This window comes from Schizophyllum commune (genome assembly GCF_000143185.2).
Source record: "Schizophyllum commune H4-8 unplaced genomic scaffold SCHCOscaffold_10, whole genome shotgun sequence".
NCBI lineage: Eukaryota > Fungi > Basidiomycota > Agaricomycetes > Agaricales > Schizophyllaceae > Schizophyllum > Schizophyllum commune.
The window spans coordinates 1654108-1670613 of record NW_026089547.1 but is presented as its reverse complement, the minus strand read 5'-3'; the positions used below and the strand labels follow the sequence as shown (position 1 = coordinate 1670613).

At 58.5% G+C, this 16506-nt stretch overlaps 7 protein-coding genes across 7 annotated transcripts; 5 read left to right on the top strand and 2 right to left on the bottom strand.

The window, feature by feature from the left end:
• The first annotated feature begins 354 nt into the window (after nucleotides 1-354).
• Nucleotides 355-1763, top strand: SCHCODRAFT_02637689 (uncharacterized protein). The gene is made up of 2 exons (XM_003028508.2): nucleotides 355-852; nucleotides 980-1763. The coding sequence occupies exons 1-2, from the start codon at nucleotides 756-758 to the stop codon at nucleotides 1357-1359; spliced, it is 477 nt and encodes a 158-aa protein (XP_003028554.1). The 5' UTR covers nucleotides 355-755; the 3' UTR covers nucleotides 1360-1763.
• SCHCODRAFT_02062189 (uncharacterized protein) lies at nucleotides 1494-2371 on the top strand. The gene has a single exon (XM_050341653.1). The coding sequence runs from the start codon at nucleotides 1627-1629 to the stop codon at nucleotides 2086-2088; it is 462 nt and encodes a 153-aa protein (XP_050198622.1). The 5' UTR covers nucleotides 1494-1626; the 3' UTR covers nucleotides 2089-2371.
• SCHCODRAFT_02637680 (uncharacterized protein) lies at nucleotides 1794-4378 on the top strand. Its single transcript, XM_003028509.2, has 7 exons — nucleotides 1794-2314; nucleotides 2373-2384; nucleotides 2437-2487; nucleotides 2537-2753; nucleotides 2804-3066; nucleotides 3157-4050; nucleotides 4104-4378. The coding sequence occupies exons 1-7, from the start codon at nucleotides 2198-2200 to the stop codon at nucleotides 4167-4169; spliced, it is 1620 nt and encodes a 539-aa protein (XP_003028555.1). The 5' UTR covers nucleotides 1794-2197; the 3' UTR covers nucleotides 4170-4378.
• Nucleotides 4379-5115: 737 nt separating this feature from the next.
• SCHCODRAFT_02671323 (uncharacterized protein) lies at nucleotides 5116-6161 on the top strand (the record flags this gene model as incomplete). Its single annotated transcript, XM_003028510.2, has 4 exons — nucleotides 5116-5146; nucleotides 5199-5409; nucleotides 5470-5720; nucleotides 5779-6161. 4 exons carry the CDS (start codon nucleotides 5116-5118, stop codon nucleotides 6159-6161), a joined length of 876 nt encoding a protein of 291 aa, XP_003028556.1.
• Nucleotides 6162-6399: 238 nt separating this feature from the next.
• Nucleotides 6400-7818, bottom strand: SCHCODRAFT_02588311 (NADH:flavin oxidoreductase/NADH oxidase; the record flags this gene model as incomplete). The annotated part of the gene is made up of 5 exons (XM_003028825.2): nucleotides 6400-6613; nucleotides 6669-6952; nucleotides 7009-7156; nucleotides 7210-7500; nucleotides 7555-7818. 5 exons carry the CDS (start codon nucleotides 7816-7818, stop codon nucleotides 6419-6421), a joined length of 1182 nt encoding a protein of 393 aa, XP_003028871.1. The 3' UTR covers nucleotides 6400-6418.
• Nucleotides 7819-8351: 533 nt separating this feature from the next.
• On the bottom strand, nucleotides 8352-12254 carry SCHCODRAFT_02637674 (G-alpha-domain-containing protein). Its single transcript, XM_050345985.1, has 12 exons — nucleotides 12008-12254; nucleotides 11939-11959; nucleotides 11819-11888; nucleotides 10572-11774; nucleotides 10288-10340; nucleotides 10025-10149; nucleotides 9995-9997; nucleotides 9877-9904; nucleotides 9708-9784; nucleotides 9301-9481; nucleotides 8980-9062; nucleotides 8352-8927 (listed from the first exon to the last, which is right to left on the bottom strand). Exons 1-12 carry the CDS (start codon nucleotides 12234-12236, stop codon nucleotides 8844-8846), a joined length of 2157 nt encoding a protein of 718 aa, XP_050198621.1. The 5' UTR covers nucleotides 12237-12254; the 3' UTR covers nucleotides 8352-8843.
• Nucleotides 12255-13695: 1441 nt separating this feature from the next.
• Nucleotides 13696-16148, top strand: SCHCODRAFT_02637671 (glycosyltransferase family 4 protein). Its single transcript, XM_050345984.1, has 8 exons — nucleotides 13696-13787; nucleotides 13842-14297; nucleotides 14348-14496; nucleotides 14554-14661; nucleotides 14782-14888; nucleotides 15071-15194; nucleotides 15285-15465; nucleotides 15631-16148. Exons 2-8 carry the CDS (start codon nucleotides 13843-13845, stop codon nucleotides 15929-15931), a joined length of 1425 nt encoding a protein of 474 aa, XP_050198620.1. The 5' UTR covers nucleotides 13696-13787; nucleotide 13842; the 3' UTR covers nucleotides 15932-16148.
• Nucleotides 16149-16506: the final 358 nt, after the last annotated feature.

The window sequence follows — 16506 nt, the reverse complement described above, 5'->3', positions numbered from 1 at the left end:
CATTAGAAAGATATTTGTCGAATATTACATGCTGGAATTTGGACTAAATCTGTAGAAAGGCAAGCGCTTCAATGGAGTGCCTCGAGAGGAGAGTGCAATTCTAACAGCACAATCGGACCACCAACGAACAAAGACTGCCATAAGGGGTTACAAATAAGCCTGAGTATCCCCTTTTGCGACGTGTCACTGCGAAGGGTACTGGGTGGGGGCACAGTATAGCGCTGGGGGAGGGGCACAGTAGCACTGAGATAGTAACACTGGGTGAGGGCACACAGATGCGTGAATCGAGGGCAGGCTCGCTGCAGAGCGTCCGTGTATACTGTATAGCAAACAGGTCCGTGCAGTTGTATATCGCTGTTGTCGGTAGGGCCAGGTGGCGTGTCGATGGGACCAAGTGGCGTGTCGATGGGACCAGGTGGCGTCCAGATGTGTGGGTATAAAAGACCAGTGATGGTGGGCGCTCACAGTAGTCGCTCTTCTTCTCATCCCATCACCGTCTGTTCGTCAGATCGAGGTTGTCTTCATCTAGTCTCGTCTTCCGAAGTGTTCAGCCTCGTCTTCCGAAGCCTCGCCTACCCATAGCCTTCAGCGCTTGAAGCGTCCCGCCTCTGAAGCACCCCGCGCCACCTTTCCGACCCATCGTCAGCTGGCTGGCACACATCGGTTCACTAAACTCAGAGCCATCCCTCTCGCGCCAGTAAAGCCATCCGCCTCGCGCCAGTAAATCAAAGCTGCCCCCCTATCCCATCCTCACCATGGTTCCCTCCCTCGAAGCGCCCCTTCTCACCTTCGACGAGGCCCAGCAGGCTCAAGAATGCAGCCTGCTATTCGCGCCCCTCGTCATAAAGATCGGTGAGCACCTTCCCTTTGTGGCACCCGCCTCACCAGCTGCGATATTTTGAGTCGCCACTAACCTGCGCCCAACCTCCAACCTCGCCGCTAATCTTTCATTGGACTCGCTGCTGATATTGCACCGCAGAAAACCTCCGTAACATCATCGAGGGCGAAGAAGTCGCCCTCGAGATCATCCCTCTGGGGATGTCCCGCCGCGTCAAGGATGCGGCCATGACCATGGCCACCGCCGTCGAGCACGGCATCGACGGTGCTTCCGTGCCGACCGCGCTCGGGGTCGCGCACGGACTGGGAGTCGCTGCCGCGCTCGGCGCTGCTCCCGTCTTGGGCGTCAATGCCTTCGTTCCTGGTGCGGCTGTGGACGCCCACAGCGTGGCTCCTGGGATGCACTTCATGGGCGGGTCCTTCCTCGCCCAGTCGCTGCGTTCCCCGCGGGCCAGCATTGCGCGCCGCGAGTCGCTTGTGCCGTCGCCGCCTCTGTCGCCGGTGTCCGCCTCATTTGCGTGAAACCCCTCATCGAGGACGATGTGCGAAAGCTGTGTAGTGTTCGTTAAGGTTCCGAGTGTCCGAAAGGGTTCCGGTCATTCTGAAGGGTTCCAAGTGTATTTGTATCACCGTAGTGTCGTGTACCAAGAGTAAAGAACGTTTACGCAGCGCGAGCCTTCTCCCGAGGGAGGCCGTGCGATATCTTCTGCTTCGCGAAGTCTTGGGTGTTGTACTATCTGCAACCTCGGTCAGCGAGTGAATGCAGGCTGACTACCAGTCCATCAGCCTATGCAAGTGCTTGCGAAGGCGCTCGTAGCTGAGTTCCCCAAGCGGTGCGCGATCCTCATGTCCGGGGCCCCGCCTGGAGAGGGCGCTTACGAGTGCGGGGTTGCGCCCATATATTCTGCCTTTTGTTCCCGAACACGGACTTTGGGCGACAAGCTCCGCACGTCGCGAGGGCGTGAGACGGACTGGGTCGGAGTGCATGATGTCTTTCGAGCGGGCGAAGGAGACGGAGCTCCGTGTGGCTTATCGTTGGGTGCGCCTGCCGAGCGGCGAGATGCTGCCCTCGCACAAAGTCCGCGTCTCTGTGTCGGTTCCCATCCCTCTGTAGGTCGCAGAGGACGGCCGCGGGTGCGTTGGGCGTCCGGGAGTGGGTGCAGGAGGCAAGGTCTAGATTGTGCTCGAGGATTTGTGGATCACGCGAGCTCGGCGCATCGCGTGCAGCCGACGGCGCGCCTGGGCTCATGAATATGCCGCGCCAATGCCGGCGGCGCGCGCCCCCGTACTCCTCCTGAGCACCTCTTAAGGCCTACCACCATCACGCCCGCCGCTTCGTACCTCCTACCCCACCCCCGCGATGCGTGCCACCCCCTTCCTGCGCAACGTCGCCTCCGCCGCGCTTAAGCAGCGCGTTCGCCGCCCCCAGTACCTCTCCAAGCTCACCAGCCCGGAGGCGCTCGCCCCGCACTTTAAGGTACGCGTCGCGATGGATATCGACTGCTTGTACGCGATTGCTAACGGCGGGCTTGCAGAACGATGACTACGTAGGTGTATGCAGTGCGAGAGTGGGAGCGTACGCTGAGCACAACGATACAGATCGGCTGGTCGGGGTTCACCGGAGTCGGCTACCCGAAGGCTACCCCAACGGTGCGTGACGAATAGCTGGGGGCGCAGCGCGTGTACTGATGATGCCCAGGCCATCGCGGACCATGTTGAGCAGAACAACTTGCAGGCCGACCCCGCGACCAAGAAGAAGTTTAACCTCTTCGTCGGCGCGTCTGTAGGCCCTGAGGTCGAGGACCGCTGGGCACGGATGGACATGATTGCCCGCCGCTACCCTCACCAGGTCGGCAAGGACATTGCCAAGGGCATCAACGCCGGCAGGATTAACTTCGCCGACAAGCACCTTTCCAGTAAGTTCTCATCCCTCCGCCTGCGTCATTATCGCTAACGCCGCACGTAGTGTTCCCCCAGGATCTGACATACGGCTACTACAGCCTGAAGAAGACACACGGCGACCCGCGCCGACCCCTTGACTGGGCGATCGTCGAGGCTACCGCCGTGACTGAGGAGGGATGGATCGTGCCGGGCGCATCCGTCGGCGCTACGCCCGAAATTCTGCAAAGCGCGGAAAAGATTGTTATCGAAGTCAACACCAGCATTCCCGACCTCACTGGCCTGCACGACATCACGCAGTCCAACCTCCCGCCCTACCGCCAACCCTACGTACGTCTACCTGATATCATGGGCGGTGGCGCGCTTTGCTTCGCGATCTCACGCGCCCATCTCTTGAGTTCATACTGACGCTACCCCCAGCTCGTCACCCACACGTCAGACCGCATCGGCACCACCGCCATCCCCGTCGACCCCGACCGCGTTGTCGCCATCATCGAGTCCAACCACCCCGATAACACTGGCAAGAACGCGCCCGAGACGGAAGAGTCGAAGCTGATCGCCGGTCACCTGATCGAGTTCCTGTCCGCTGAGGTCGAGGCAGGCCGCCTCCCGCGCTCGCTGCTTCCTTTGCAGTCCGGCATCGGCAACGTGGCGAACTCGATTATCGGCGGCCTCGCCGACGGTCCGTTCGACAAGGTGCAGGTGTGGACGGAGGTGCTGCAGGACACCTTCCTGCGCTTCTTCGACTCCGGCAAGCTCGATTTCGCCACCGCGACGAGCATCCGCTTCACGCCCGAGGGCTTCAAGCACTTCTACTCGCACTGGGCCGAGTACAAGGACAAGCTGCTCCTCCGCTCGCAGCAGGTCGCGAACTCGCCCGAGGTCATCCGCCGCCTCGGCGTCATCGCGATGAACACCCCGCTCGAGGTCGACATCTACGCGCACGCGAACTCGACCTGCGCGCTCGGCTCGCGCATGCTCAACGGCCTCGGCGGCTCCGCGGACTTCCTCCGCAACGCGAAGCTGTCGATCATGCACACGCCCTCGAGCCGCCCGTCGAAGACGGACCCGACGGGTATCTCGTGCATCGTCCCCTTCGCGTCGCATGTTGACCAGACGGAGCACGATTTGGATGTGGTGGTGACGGAGCAGGGTCTTGCGGATTTGAGAGGTCTGGCCCCGCGTGAGCGTGCGCCGGTCATCATCCAGAAGTGCGCGCACCCCGACTACAGGGACTCGTTGATGGATTACTATGAGCGCGCGCTGTACGACTGCTTGAAGAAGGGCATGGGCCACGAGCCGCATATGCTCAAGGTGAGTACTCTCCTCACAGAATCTGATCATCCTGCTTACCATCCCACTCCCAGAATGCGTTCAAGATGCACATCAACCTGCAGGAGAAGGGCACGATGAAGGTGGACAAGTGGGACTAAGTAGCTTATACTTTCCCATGTAGGGGCGTATACCTCCCCGCTGTAGGCCCTTAGCTGCGCTTATCGCAGACCGAGGGTCTTGCACTTGGACGATTCATTGAGATGTTGGTACGGTAATAGCAGTAGTGCGCGGCGACGCGTAACGCGTTGCGCCGCTAGATGACAACTAGCCTTCGCACAATGTACGATATACATTCTTCTAGTGTGGATGCGCTGGATGAGAATGAGGATGGGAGTGGCAGGTACGTGTTCTTGAACTATATGGGTGGGTAACGGCCGTTGGCTGGATTGGAAGGGTGGGGATATCGAGAAAGTCTAGACGGTACGTGAAGGCTTTCCATGTTGTTTGCTCATCTTTCTGGATTTTGACACTGAAATAGGTGACAGGTTGTGACAGGTTTATACTGGCAGGACGCCCTACTTAAGGACGCGGCCGGCGGTTGTGGCGTTGAGAGGGCCTTCGCTGTCCTCAACACCTCATGCGTGTATCTTCGCACTATCGCTTGGGAGGGCGGACCCGTCACCCTAGCTGATCTCGTCAAAGGCTAATGCATCTCGTCAACCGCGAATCTTGAACGCAATAACCGTCGGAAGGTCGGCCACGTTCGCCTCCGATTCTGGCTAGGCGCCCTTATCGTCGGTGTATGAGCGGGTACGAGGAGGGAGCCGCGGGCATTATATATCGACTCGTTCGCCTGCTCTTCCCCTCTCCCGCCCCTTCGTCCTGCGAGATTCGGGAGTGCCTGTGGGTGGAAGGTGTGACGTTTCTACGGAGCAGGGAAAACATAACTCATGATCATGCAGAGGCTCTACGACGTTTACGACTTCACGACTTTGGAGCACCTCAATAGGCGTCGGACTCTACAGCAAGGATGTATACCCCCGGAGAGAAGCGCTTGCATATGTTTGCCTCGGATGGGAGTACCCCTGCGTCACGGACGTTCATATGGTGTCTTCCGCTTCGTCTTGGGCTCTATGTGCGTTGGAGATATCTTTTGAATGGGAGGCTTGCCCGCTCACGTACCGCAGATAATGTCTATCATCCTCATATTCACCTGTGGTCCCATAGCTGGGATGGCGTGGGCGCAGATCGCAAATCCCAGTACGCTTGCCACAATGTCAGGTTGAAGCAGCCAACTGATGTCGCCCTCGCAGGCGGCCCTCTCTTCGTCAATAACGACCTTTTCTTCTTCGTCCTCGCTAGCTTCTGTACTTTTGTTACTATCTCGACGTGCTTTGGGTGCGTGTGTAGACCTGGGCTTTGAGGAAGCTAGCTCACTCCTCTCTTCCTCCTCAATAGTCTCTACTCCGCGCTCTGCCGCTCACTCACGCTCACCCGCATGTACCGTGCCCTGCTGTGGCTGCAATCCGCGCAGAGTATAGGAGTGGGGATCTACCTTCTCATTTGGCTCTACCGTGAGACACGACTGCAGTGGGACGCACTGTGCGACCTGGTCAGCGGTGCCGACAAAGTGAAGTGCGAGACGTGGATGGGCATCTTTGTCGCATCATATACAGGGGCGATCGTGGTTCTATGGCTCTGCCAGATATGTGCGTGCACAATTTTGCGCTCCGTCGTTCCGAAGATTGACTTGGACTTGCCCCTCAGATATCCTCAAGCTCGTTCACAAGTTCATAGCGGTTCTTCGTGAGGACAAGTCGCTCGCGCAACCCATGGCTGGCCTGGAGGAAGCAGCCAGCATCGACGAGGCTGGACATCACGCCCCGACAGTCCAGCTCTCATTGGCATCGTCGGAAGACAAAGACAGCATAGACGTCAGCGCAGGACAGCGCCCACCCTCTGCGTATGAGTGCTTGGCCGCCGAACGGAGACGATTGGCTGCGCAGCGCAAGCGCTTTGCGAAGAAGTCGGCGGAGTACCTTGCGAGGAAGGCTCGCGGGCTCTCGCATGGTCCCTCTCCCGAGCAGGAATATTTGAGAGTGCATGGATTGGAGATAGAGGAGGTGGACAGAGAGATCCGCCGTCACTGAGTTTCACTTTCACGACTGTACTTGGAGGTTCATGATTCGTTACGATAAAGCCGTTGGCTTTACTAGTTGTACACTTACCTACCTCTTTCTCATCTTGTGTCATGTTGTCTGTATACGATTGCTTTGTAGACGGGGGACCTGTTTTTCTATAGGCAGGAGGCAGCTTCTATATACGGTTGCCGATGCAAGTACAGTCCGGCTAAACATTACACCTTCCGCTCAGATCATGGGTATACAAGAACTATGAGCATCGCAGCCTACTGTCCCGAGAGACGACGGAAGGCCGAGCTCAACCTCTTGTGCCACCGCTGCTTCGGCGAAGATGACCGGCTGCCCTCAGCGAACGGATAGTCGGTGTACCCCTTCGGACTCGCGTCGCCCTGGAGGTAGAACGTGTCCCGGTCGTAGGGCGTAAGCGGCAAGTCTTCCTTCCACTTGCGTACAAGGTCGGGCTAGAGTGCTGTCAACCGCCATTCAATTTCGACATAATCATGCAATGCAACTCACGTTCGAGATGAAGTACCTCCCAACGGCCACCAACTCGCCCTTCTCCTCCGCACTCTTCAGCGCGAGGTCTCGCGTGTATGCACCCGCGCTGACATACGGCAACGGCGCCCAGACCTTGCGCAAGAAGTCGTTCTGCTCCTCCGGCGCGATCTCCTCGTCGGGGCGCGTGTCCGTGGCGACCACGCGCGGTTCGACGACGGAGAGGTAGGCGAATTTGGGGTAGCGCTTCTTGATCTGCTCGGCGAGGTAGGAGAACTGGGGGATGGGGTCCTTCATGCGCATTTCTGGAGGGTGGATGTGAGAAGAGGATATGGGAAATTGAGGGGGAAGGGAAGCGTACCTTGGAAGGTGCTCCATGGGCTGATGCGGAAGGCGACGCGGTCAGCGCCAACGGCAGCGACGACTTCGTCGAGCAGTTCGAGGGCGAAGCGTGCGCGGTTTTCGATGCTGCCGCCGTACTCGTCCGTGCGTTGGTTCGTGTTGTCTTGCTACAGTTCATGTCAGTATCGTGCAACATAGAGACAACGGCAATCGCACTCACCAAGAATTGATCTACCAAGTAGCCCGTGGCGGAGTGGATCTCAACGCCGTCGAAGCCAGCTTGATGAACAGCCTTCCTTGCAGCGTCGCCGTAGAACTTGATGTACTCCTTGATTTCTGGGACCGTAAGCGCGTGCGGGATGTCTTCCGTGCCAGTCAAGGGGATAGCAGAAGGTGCGACGAGCTTGAAGGATGGGTCCTCCGACTGGAGTTGCGCGAGTGCTGCACCACGGCCAAGGGCCCATAGCTGGGAGAAGATGAAGGAGCCCTTGGCGTGTACGGCGTCGGTCACCTTGTGAAAAAATTAGCGCCGTGCTGGACTGGCAGACGAGACGAAGAGACACACCTCCTTCCAAGCAGCGATCTGCTCGTCGTTCCAGATGCCGGGGACATGGGGATACCCACCGGCCTGTTGAGCGATGAAGGTGCCCTCGGTGACGAGGAGCGTGCCAGGAGTGCTCGCTCGCTGAGCGTAGTACTCCTTTACGTTAGGCAGAGGTACATGCGCTGCGGAGGCGCGGAACCTAGTCATCGGGGCCAGGACGATGCGATGTTGGAGTTGGAGTGGTCCAACCTTGACAGGCTTGAAGAGCGTCTGAGAGGCAGGCATGTCTATAGAGGTTGTAGAGGTTGAAAAGAGCCGAGGAAGGGAAGATAAAGAGGTGATTTGCTGGTGTTGAGCAGCATCTCAAGCTGGCTTTTATAGCACGCCGACAAGCACAAGTTCCCGCTGATCTGTAATACAAGAAGACGCCAGCGCTGCTCAGATAGGCCCTGGCATCGTTGCCGCCCATGGCAGAGAGTGAGAAAGAGGTTACAGAGTCGCCGCCTGCTGATTAAGGAAGAGCGAAGGGGACCGCCGACCGGCGTTCGGGGGTGCAATCGTCGGCGATGCCCAAGAAGGAAACAAGAGAGTTAGACGTGACTCAGCACTGATAAAGCAGCTTTGGGAGAGATGGTCGTTGAGCTCCGGTTCATACTTGATATGGTAATTCACCATGGAGTGGCTGCTGTAGCAAAACGTGATTCGATAGCCACCGCGCGGGACGAGTTGGATCTCATCAACTGGACAAGGATCAGTCGTGACTGTGACACCAACCGTGACTCACGTTTGCCGAACTCGCATCCATCGTTGTCATACAATAGAGCCATTCCTCGATATATGACCTTTATAACACGATCTTGAGTATGTAGATGGGCAAATATGTAACTAGATAATACTACAACAATTCAGCACTGATTGTGGCAGAGAAATGAAGGTGCGTAAGTGGTGGGTCAGTAGATGATATCGAACGGTCTCTCATGAGCGTGAGCTAGCTTGCGCTAGGAGGTCAACGAGCGACGGTGGGGAAGCACAACAGGCTCTCCTTTGGGCTGCCGGCCATCGGGAAGGTCTAGCGCGATTTCCTAAAAGGGCATGATGCCATATCAAGGAGTTGGCACTCGCCCTTCCCGAAAGCCCACCGCATATCCTATGCAATGAGCAGCACGACGAGGGGTATAGCGGAAAAGGAATAGTGTGAAAAGTGCATAGTATATGCATTGAAGTGCGCTCACGCGGCGTCACCCTCCTTCCGCGAACTTCGTGGCCTTCGTCGAAAACATAACAGCAGTCAAACGCCCGTTGGCGGCGGTTTACATGAGCTTTGACTGCTTCAAATGCTGTCGGATGACCATGTCGCGCACACTCGCGATTATGCCCGAAGTCGTTTGGGTATCCTACACCCGCGTGCATTAGCGATTATGCGTCGTCGCCCGCTGCCTGACTCACAGTAACAGACGTGCAGAACGCGTAGAACTTCCGTGTGGGCGGCGAGTACTCCCGATGTATGGCAGTGAACTTGCTCTGCAGATCTGGGTGAAAGACTAGTCAGTGTCGATCCGTCAAAACCAGATTCTGGGGCGCATTCGGACGACACGACCGTGTCTTCTCGTATACCAGGGTAGAGGCTTCGCACCACAGGACCATGTCTTCGAACACCAGGACGAGGTGCTCAGAAAACGGGAAATGAAGGACACAGATGCACTGGAACGCCGCGAAGCGCCCTCGACCACCGCGAAACACACTCAACCCACGGGAAATGAAACTCACACTTGCTAACCGCGCTAAAGCTATTCTCCCGGTCCCCATAGCTGCGCACGTACTTCGCGAACCGGATCCCCGAGTTTAGCTTCGCCTCCAGGATGTCGCACTTGTTCAGGAACAGCACGAGATCGACGTTCGCGAGCAGCTTGTTCTGGCAGACGGCCTTCCAGAGCAGGACGGAGTCCTCCTGTAGTGAGGGGGTGGTGTAAGCAATGGTGGAAGTGGCGCGTTAGCAAGCAAGTGTAGTGCGAGCCAGGAAGAGAGTTTAGACTGCTCGAGTGAAGGACGGAAGGGAAAGGAGGAGAGCAACATAAAGAAAATCCCTTCGGATGCAACAACTCGTCTACGTGGTACGGATAGCAACGAGCTACCCACGCGCTCAGCCTCCGGCTGAGGTTAGACGAACGACTCACCAATCTGTTCACAGTCTTGTCCTCCACCAACACCTGGTCGAACGCCGATATCGGCGCCAGGAAGATAATTGCTTCCACTGCAAAAAAACCAATCAGCCCACATGTTCCAACGCAACCGCCATGAACAGGCTGTCTGTCCATGTATGGACCGCATGGCTATGTCACTCACCATCATCGAAGAACGGCGCCCACGTCGCTGCGGGACAGGTCAAGGTCACCAGCTGTATCGACGATATGCACATTGTGGCACTTACCACGCTGAAAGAAAAAACCGTCAGCATCGTTGGACGAGGCGGAAGGAAGGAAGGAAGACTCACCTGACTCCGACTACCTCCTACATCGACGATGCGCCACTCGCTCGGGGTATCCTTCGCGGCGACCTCCATCTCGAACTTGTATTCGCTAACGCCGACGGTTTTGAGGCGCGCCTTCAACACGTCCTCTGCAAAGAAGACGCATGAGCAAAATGCCGAAGGGTCAGTGCCTGCGGGGTACGCATAGCTGTACGACATTGGTCTAGCGATAGTGACGCCGCGCCGCAATATCCTGAGGGAAGTGACATGATCTGTAAGAGACTCACCATCCGTTGGTATGTATCTGAGGGATGTGATGCGCTCCAGGTCGTTCAGGAAGCTGGAAAATTGGTCAGCCTCAAAGGCTGCATATGGACGGCAAAATCAATGAAGAAATCTCGGGATCCTTGGTATGCCTTCCTCGTCGACATACACGCCCAGAAAGCATTGCACTTCATGGCACTCCCTTCCTCCCGGAATCGCAGTCCCACGCACCCGAGCCCACAACGAATTCTCCGCGCAATCCCGCCAGATAATCACCAGAACCCGATAATCATTGAAAATCACTCACAATCCCGGCGCATCCTCCAATCTGATCTTCCTCCGTCTCAAAATCGTCCTTACATCCGGGTCGAGCCACAGTTGGATCATATCCCTGCGGCACGCGTACAGCACCTCCTGGGCCTGGTCGGGGCTCTCCGACCCAATGTTGCCGACGCTGCTGGGGCGCGAGCGTTCAGAGCGTTGGCGGCTGGGCTGCGACCGTCTGTCAGACTGCGAAGGCTGAGAGCGACGATCGGATTCCGAGGGGCGGCCAGCCTGAGAGGCATAGACGTCCGTCGGCTGTCGCTGGTGGCCCCCCTTCGACTTCCTCGACGGCGACTGCTGCGTGTGCGACGGAAGCTCGGGATGCTGGCGGGGGTGACCTGATATGGATTTCGTGTGGTGGACGAAGCCGCTTATGCTGGCCGCGAGGCCGCCGCCGCTGCCGCTGGAACTCGTTCTTCTGGTGATGCCATGGGGCCCGTTCCCGCTGTTATTGCTGCTTCCACCGCTGCCGACGCTTCCTCCGCTGCTTCCTGTGCCACTGGCGTTCCGGCCGGATGGGTAGAGCACACGCGCGCGGGCGAGCGCACCCCGCCATCCTGCGCCAGGACGTACATATACTTCCTGCCCGGGCCGTACGACAATTTCTTGCCCAGCTAGGGTGGGGCCGCCGAGTCTCGTAGCCTCATCTTCGTTAGGCGGAACGAGTTTGGCTACCAGTAGGCGCTCGACGTGACGAAGGGGATCGAGGCGTGCGCGGAGTACTTCCAAATGGTTGGCCGTTAGCGAGATGGTGGATTTGTACGAGCCGAGGGTATCATCTGCTTCAGGATCCGAGAGCTCGAAGTCTGACTCTGGGCCAGAGTCCACGTTAAGCGGAACGGAGGGCACGTGCGGGTATGCGGGGGGCGCGATGGGGTAGCCGTGATTGCCGGGCAGGGGAGGATGAGAGGGGCCGGCTGCCGCGTTGGAGTCATACGCAGCATGGGAAGGGCCTGCACCGGGCGTAGAGAACTCTGCTACCGCGCCGTCGATGGTGGACCCAGGGGTGCGTCTGCGTTGCCCGGGGATACTGGGGTGGCGTACGCCGAAGTCGTTCGAATACGACGGTCCATGACGTGGTCGGGAAGGCATGCTACGGCTCTTGTGTGCTGGCGCAAGGGCCGCAGTCGCGACGAGTTCGTGGTGCACGGCATCAAGGATGGTGCGCATCGAACGGACGACATTTCTGCGGACGTGAGCGGGGGAAGGGGCGGCACGATGAGCACGCACAATTGAATGACCGCTCGCCAGAGAATGCGCTCCTCTCTGAATGCTGTCGGGGTGTACAATCGTTGGAATTCTGCACGCGATTAGCCGCGTCTCATCAGACCCTCCGCCCCGCGCACTCACGTCGCAGCGTCGTCGATTTTCCTGCACGTCCGTCAGCACACCGAGCAGCCCCCCTCCTTCCTCACTCACCACTCTCGCTCTGGCCGAGAAGGAGAAGGCGGACGATGCGCTTCTTCTTCTTCGCCTGGCGCTCGGCCTTGATTTCGGCGTCGATCTCGGCACTGACTCGGCGCGCCTCCTCCTCGCGAGCGAGGCGTGCCTCACGCTCCTCTGGGGTCTCGTCCGGCGGTGGGCGCAGCGCGGCATCGAAGGGGTCGACGGCGCCGCTCGTTGACGCGCGGGGCGGGCGGACGGGCATGATGATCGCGGCGGTCGACCCGCCGTGACCTGGTGTGTCACATTTTAGCGCGGACCCAGGCGTGCCACGTGATGCCACCAGGTTGACTCTGATTTTTGGCCTTTTGACCACGAGAGCGCGCGCAGCAGCGGGCACCCCGGCCGCGAGGGACGACACGTCTGCGCCTGCGCCTTGTCCGCCGCGGATCACCCTCCCCTCCGCCGCTGTGGCCCCCGGGACCCGCTGACCGCCGCCTAATGCGATCACGTACCTGGCGCGCTGTCGGCTGAGCCGCACGCGCCCACGCACCACCATATACAGCCCCGCATGCACCACCCCCGTCGCTCGCGCTCTACGACGGTCTCGTGCGTGCCCCAGGTGCCCCCATCTACGAACAGTCCGTTGCTTGACGGGTCCCCGCGTACATTATCACGACCGCGAACACTGTGCCCACTTCGGACGATGATCCTGCCCGTTCGGGCAGCTCTTTGCTCCTTCTGAACGCACTCCTGCCGTGATAGTCGCCTATCGGGCGCCTGCGCTCTCACGCTGGGACGCCCCGGCCACCGTCTAGAGTGGGGAAACTGTGTCGCGATGGGGGGCGATTGTCGGCTGACGAAAGTCCACGCCTAAATTACTCGCACGCCGTCATATCTCTCGCGTCTTTGTACTCGCGTCATGCAGCTGCAGGCCTCGTTCCGACCGTCCCTGTTACCTCAGGACATTCAGTACCGTCGACTTACTGGCCCCGAACCCTCCACCGCTCATACCCGGCGGTACTATCCAGGCCACCCGCCGTTCTATTGGCACCCATCGTGCCCTGACTGACATCACTGAGGCGCACTCAATGCACCTCCGTTCTACTTGTGCTTCTTGACCGTTCCTGCAGGCTATGTCCCCTCATACCCCACTGCTGACGGTTCCTGTTCCCGCCTTCGGCAACTCACTCCACAGGGTTCTGCTGCAGCCTATGCGCTTCCTCCCCAGCTCCTGTGGAGACGTACCCTTCGCTCGCAGCCCAGGGGCAAACCACTGCTGGTTCTTATCTTGGATCTCTATTCGCCGCTGCCCGCCTCCTGACATAACAAGAGATCCCTCATTATCATCGAAGGTCATCGACGCTCCCTCCTCAGATGGTAACTCCTCATCCGAGCGGGTCTGACATGCTCGTGATCGATTCCGCGCCTGCTTGCTGCGAGTCGCCAGGAACAGATGTTGATGACCTAGAATATTTTGTGGCACCTGGCCTTCGGCTGGTTTGTAGCCGTCTACAACCGGGGACAGTCTAACCATGGTACTAAAACCTTCAGTATATGCTCCAATCTTCTGCATACATTGCAATGCAAAGAATAGAAGCCACTCATGTGGTCCTACAATGGGCTGAGGAAGGACGTCTGGAATCGAAGTTGAACTTCAACCGCACGTGGCAGTCATCACATCTAATCACGCCCGAGATAAGATTAGATATACCGCTGCTTAACTGCAACCACCATCACCTATCGCAGTTTAGCGCCCAACACTTGATGAAGCGAAGACGATGACCAGCGAAACCATGCCGCCCATAAACATAGCGTACGACCCTTCTTGTCCTCCGACCTATACTCTCACCCAATGACCATCCTCCAGCATGGTCGGCGACTTCTTCCACCCCAACGTCGGCGGCGTTGAAAACCACATTTACATGCTCGGCGTCCAGCTCCTCGCCCGCGGACACAAAGTCATCGTCATCACTCACTCACACCGCGACCGCGTCGGCATCCGCTGGCTCCTCCCCGGCCTCAAGGTCTACCACATCCCCTTCCCTCCTATCGCCAACTCGGCGACGCTCCCGAATTTCTTCACATTCCTCCCGTACTTTCGCACTATTATCCTCCGCGAGCACATCCAGCTGGTGCACGCGCACGCGAGCCTGTCCTCTTTGGGCCACGAGGCGCTGCTCCATGCGCATTTGCTGGGCGTGCGCACCGTGTTTTCGGACCATAGTTTGTTTGGGTTCGAGGATGCGGCGAGTATTTTGACAAATAAGTTGCTGGTGGGGACGCTGAAGAATGTGGATGCGGTGATTTGCGTGTCGCATACTGGGTAAGCGCCCCTCCTTTCTTTTGCTAGTATCGCGAACCGACGCCACATAGTCGAGAAAACACTGTACTCCGAGGGCAGCTCTTCGAGCCTCGCGAGGATGACCCAACTGCACTGACTGTTCGCAACGACGTCTATGTCATCCCGAACGCTCTCGTTGCTGACCACTTCGTACCCGACCCGCCTACCTCGACGGATATCAGTCAGTTCAAACCTTCAATTGCGTCCCTCCTAGCAGCCTAACTTTCATTCGCTCCAGTAACCATCGTCGTCATGTCCCGCCTCGCATATCGCAAGGGTATCGACCTCCTTGTCGCTACCGCTCCGCACGTTTGCCGCCTCTTTCCCAACGTGCGCTTTTTGGTTGGTACGTCCGACTTCTCAGCGAGCGCGGACTACATCCTTCGACCGCTCTACGTCCTCGTCTACTAAGCCTCCTCATCCCCCGCTTGACTTCAATATCCACTAAACCCCACATCCCGCCCAGGTGGCACGGGCCCCAAACTAATCGACCTCCTGCAAATGCGCGAGAAACATCGCCTACAGGACCGCATCGAGCTCCTCGGCCCCGTCGCGCACGGTGATGTCCTCGCCGTGGGTAGTACATTGATTGCATTGGCCCGTACACTAATGTGCTCCTCTTTCGTGCCTTTCTGTTCCTCATATCCATTCCGTCCATTGACTTCGATACACGACCTATCCCTTGCCTTGGCGATGTTCATCACTCCAGCACCTCCGCCGCGGGCCACATCTTCCTCAACACCTCCCTCACCGAGTCCTTCGGCATCGCCATCCTCGAGGCCGCCTGCGCCGGCCTCTACGTCGTCTCGACGCGCGTCGGCGGCGTGCCGGAGATCCTGCCCGAGGACATGATCTGCTTCGCGGAGCCGGAGGAGGATGGTAAGTGGAGGTGGCGAATCAACGAGCTTTGGCAGAGATATCACGGCGAGCTCGTTCCCCATCCCAACTCACTAATCACCCCCATTCCAGACGTCGTCCGCGCCATCGCGCGCGCCGTCCGTCACATTCAGGCCGGCGCGCACGATCCGCTTCGTGCCCACGCTCGCGTGCGCACCTTCTACGACTGGGCTGCCGTCACTGGGCGCACGGAGCGTGTCTATCGAGCAGTGATAGCAGCGCCAGAGCGCGACCTGATGGAGAGGATGAGGAGGTGAGCATCGATGCATTTGGCTTGCTGTTCCCCCGTTTGGGCTGGTTCTTCTGCTCAACTTGCATTCGACTGGCAGCCTTATTCTGGCCTCTAGTGTGGTAGCCAGGCCCGTCATCTCGTCCTGCCGATCTCTGCACCTACGCCCCGCTCACCCACTCCACTCAGGAACCTTTCCCTCGGCCCCTGGTTCGGCATGATTCAAGTCATCATCCTCGTCGTCGACTGCCTCTTCTTCCTCATCCTCGAATGGCTGATCCCGCGAGAGGACATCGACTACGTGACGTGCTCCTGGGATGCGGGGAAGGCAAGGGAGGCTCTGCGTGAGGCAGAGGACTATGAGGCGCAGGAAGGCGAGGGATGCAAGGCGAAGGGCGGGCAAGCCGTAGATGGCGAGGTGACGCCAGACGGTGGTGAGGCGGAGGAAGGGATGGCAATTGACGAGGCGAAGGTAGGAGACGGTGATTAGAAGGGAGGCGGTGAGGCAGGAGGCAGGAGGCAAGCAGAATGGGGTGGGAAAGGCCACGGGAACTGCGCAAGAGATGATGCCCCGACAATTGGGATACCCATGAACTGCAGGCGCCCTTCATTGACGATCTCTTCGAACGATTTGATACAAAGTGTTTGCCGCCATGATGAGCAAAGCAAAACATGAGTTAATCCACCGAGAGCCAAAACCCCCCATCCTACCCTCGATATTGAAGCTGCGGAAAGAAGTTCAGAAAGATACTCGTATCGAAGGTGAGGAGGCGTACCATGCAGAAGAATAGCCATCGCGGAGTACGTCGTCAGCCAGTGCGTCGAGCCCGCGGATCTGCGATCATGTCAGCGATGGTAGTAGGTATTGGGCACTCGCCTTGCAACGGCCTCGAGAAGGGTCCAGGAATGGCAACAACTAAACGCAGTAACGGCGCCCGATCCTGAGTCCGAACGCCGCCTTCACTCTCCGCACGCCGACCTCAGCTTGCAGGCCAACGCGCATCGGGAGCGACGAATAGAGCCGGGCGGCCACCGCACCGGACTGAGAGTCGAGACTGCTTTTCG

Excerpts from the sequence above, each read along its gene's own strand:
- SCHCODRAFT_02637680 (XM_003028509.2), top strand. The coding sequence starts at position 2,198 with ATGCGTGCCACCCCCTTCCTGCGCAACGTCGCCTCCGCCGCGCTTAAG. Across the intron at positions 3,067-3,156 it reads CGCCCTACCGCCAACCCTAC|CTCGTCACCCACACGTCAGA; the intron begins GTACGTCTACCT and ends CGCTACCCCCAG. Across the intron at positions 4,051-4,103 it reads ACGAGCCGCATATGCTCAAG|AATGCGTTCAAGATGCACAT; the intron begins GTGAGTACTCTC and ends TCCCACTCCCAG.
- SCHCODRAFT_02637689 (XM_003028508.2), top strand. The coding sequence starts at position 756 with ATGGTTCCCTCCCTCGAAGCGCCCCTTCTCACCTTCGACGAGGCCCAG. Across the intron at positions 853-979 it reads GCCCCTCGTCATAAAGATCG|AAAACCTCCGTAACATCATC; the intron begins GTGAGCACCTTC and ends ATTGCACCGCAG.
- SCHCODRAFT_02637671 (XM_050345984.1), top strand. The coding sequence starts at position 13,843 with ATGGTCGGCGACTTCTTCCACCCCAACGTCGGCGGCGTTGAAAACCAC. Across the intron at positions 14,497-14,553 it reads GCCTACCTCGACGGATATCA|TAACCATCGTCGTCATGTCC; the intron begins GTCAGTTCAAAC and ends CATTCGCTCCAG. Across the intron at positions 14,889-15,070 it reads CGCACGGTGATGTCCTCGCC|TCCTTCGGCATCGCCATCCT; the intron begins GTGGGTAGTACA and ends TCCCTCACCGAG.
- SCHCODRAFT_02062189 (XM_050341653.1), top strand. The coding sequence starts at position 1,627 with ATGCAAGTGCTTGCGAAGGCGCTCGTAGCTGAGTTCCCCAAGCGGTGC.
- SCHCODRAFT_02637674 (XM_050345985.1), bottom strand. The coding sequence starts at position 12,236 with ATGCCCGTCCGCCCGCCCCGCGCGTCAACGAGCGGCGCCGTCGACCCC. Across the intron at positions 11,889-11,938 it reads AAAATCGACGACGCTGCGAC|AATTCCAACGATTGTACACC; the intron begins GTGAGTGCGCGG and ends AATCGCGTGCAG. Across the intron at positions 9,482-9,707 it reads ACAAGACTGTGAACAGATTG|GAGGACTCCGTCCTGCTCTG; the intron begins GTGAGTCGTTCG and ends CCCTCACTACAG.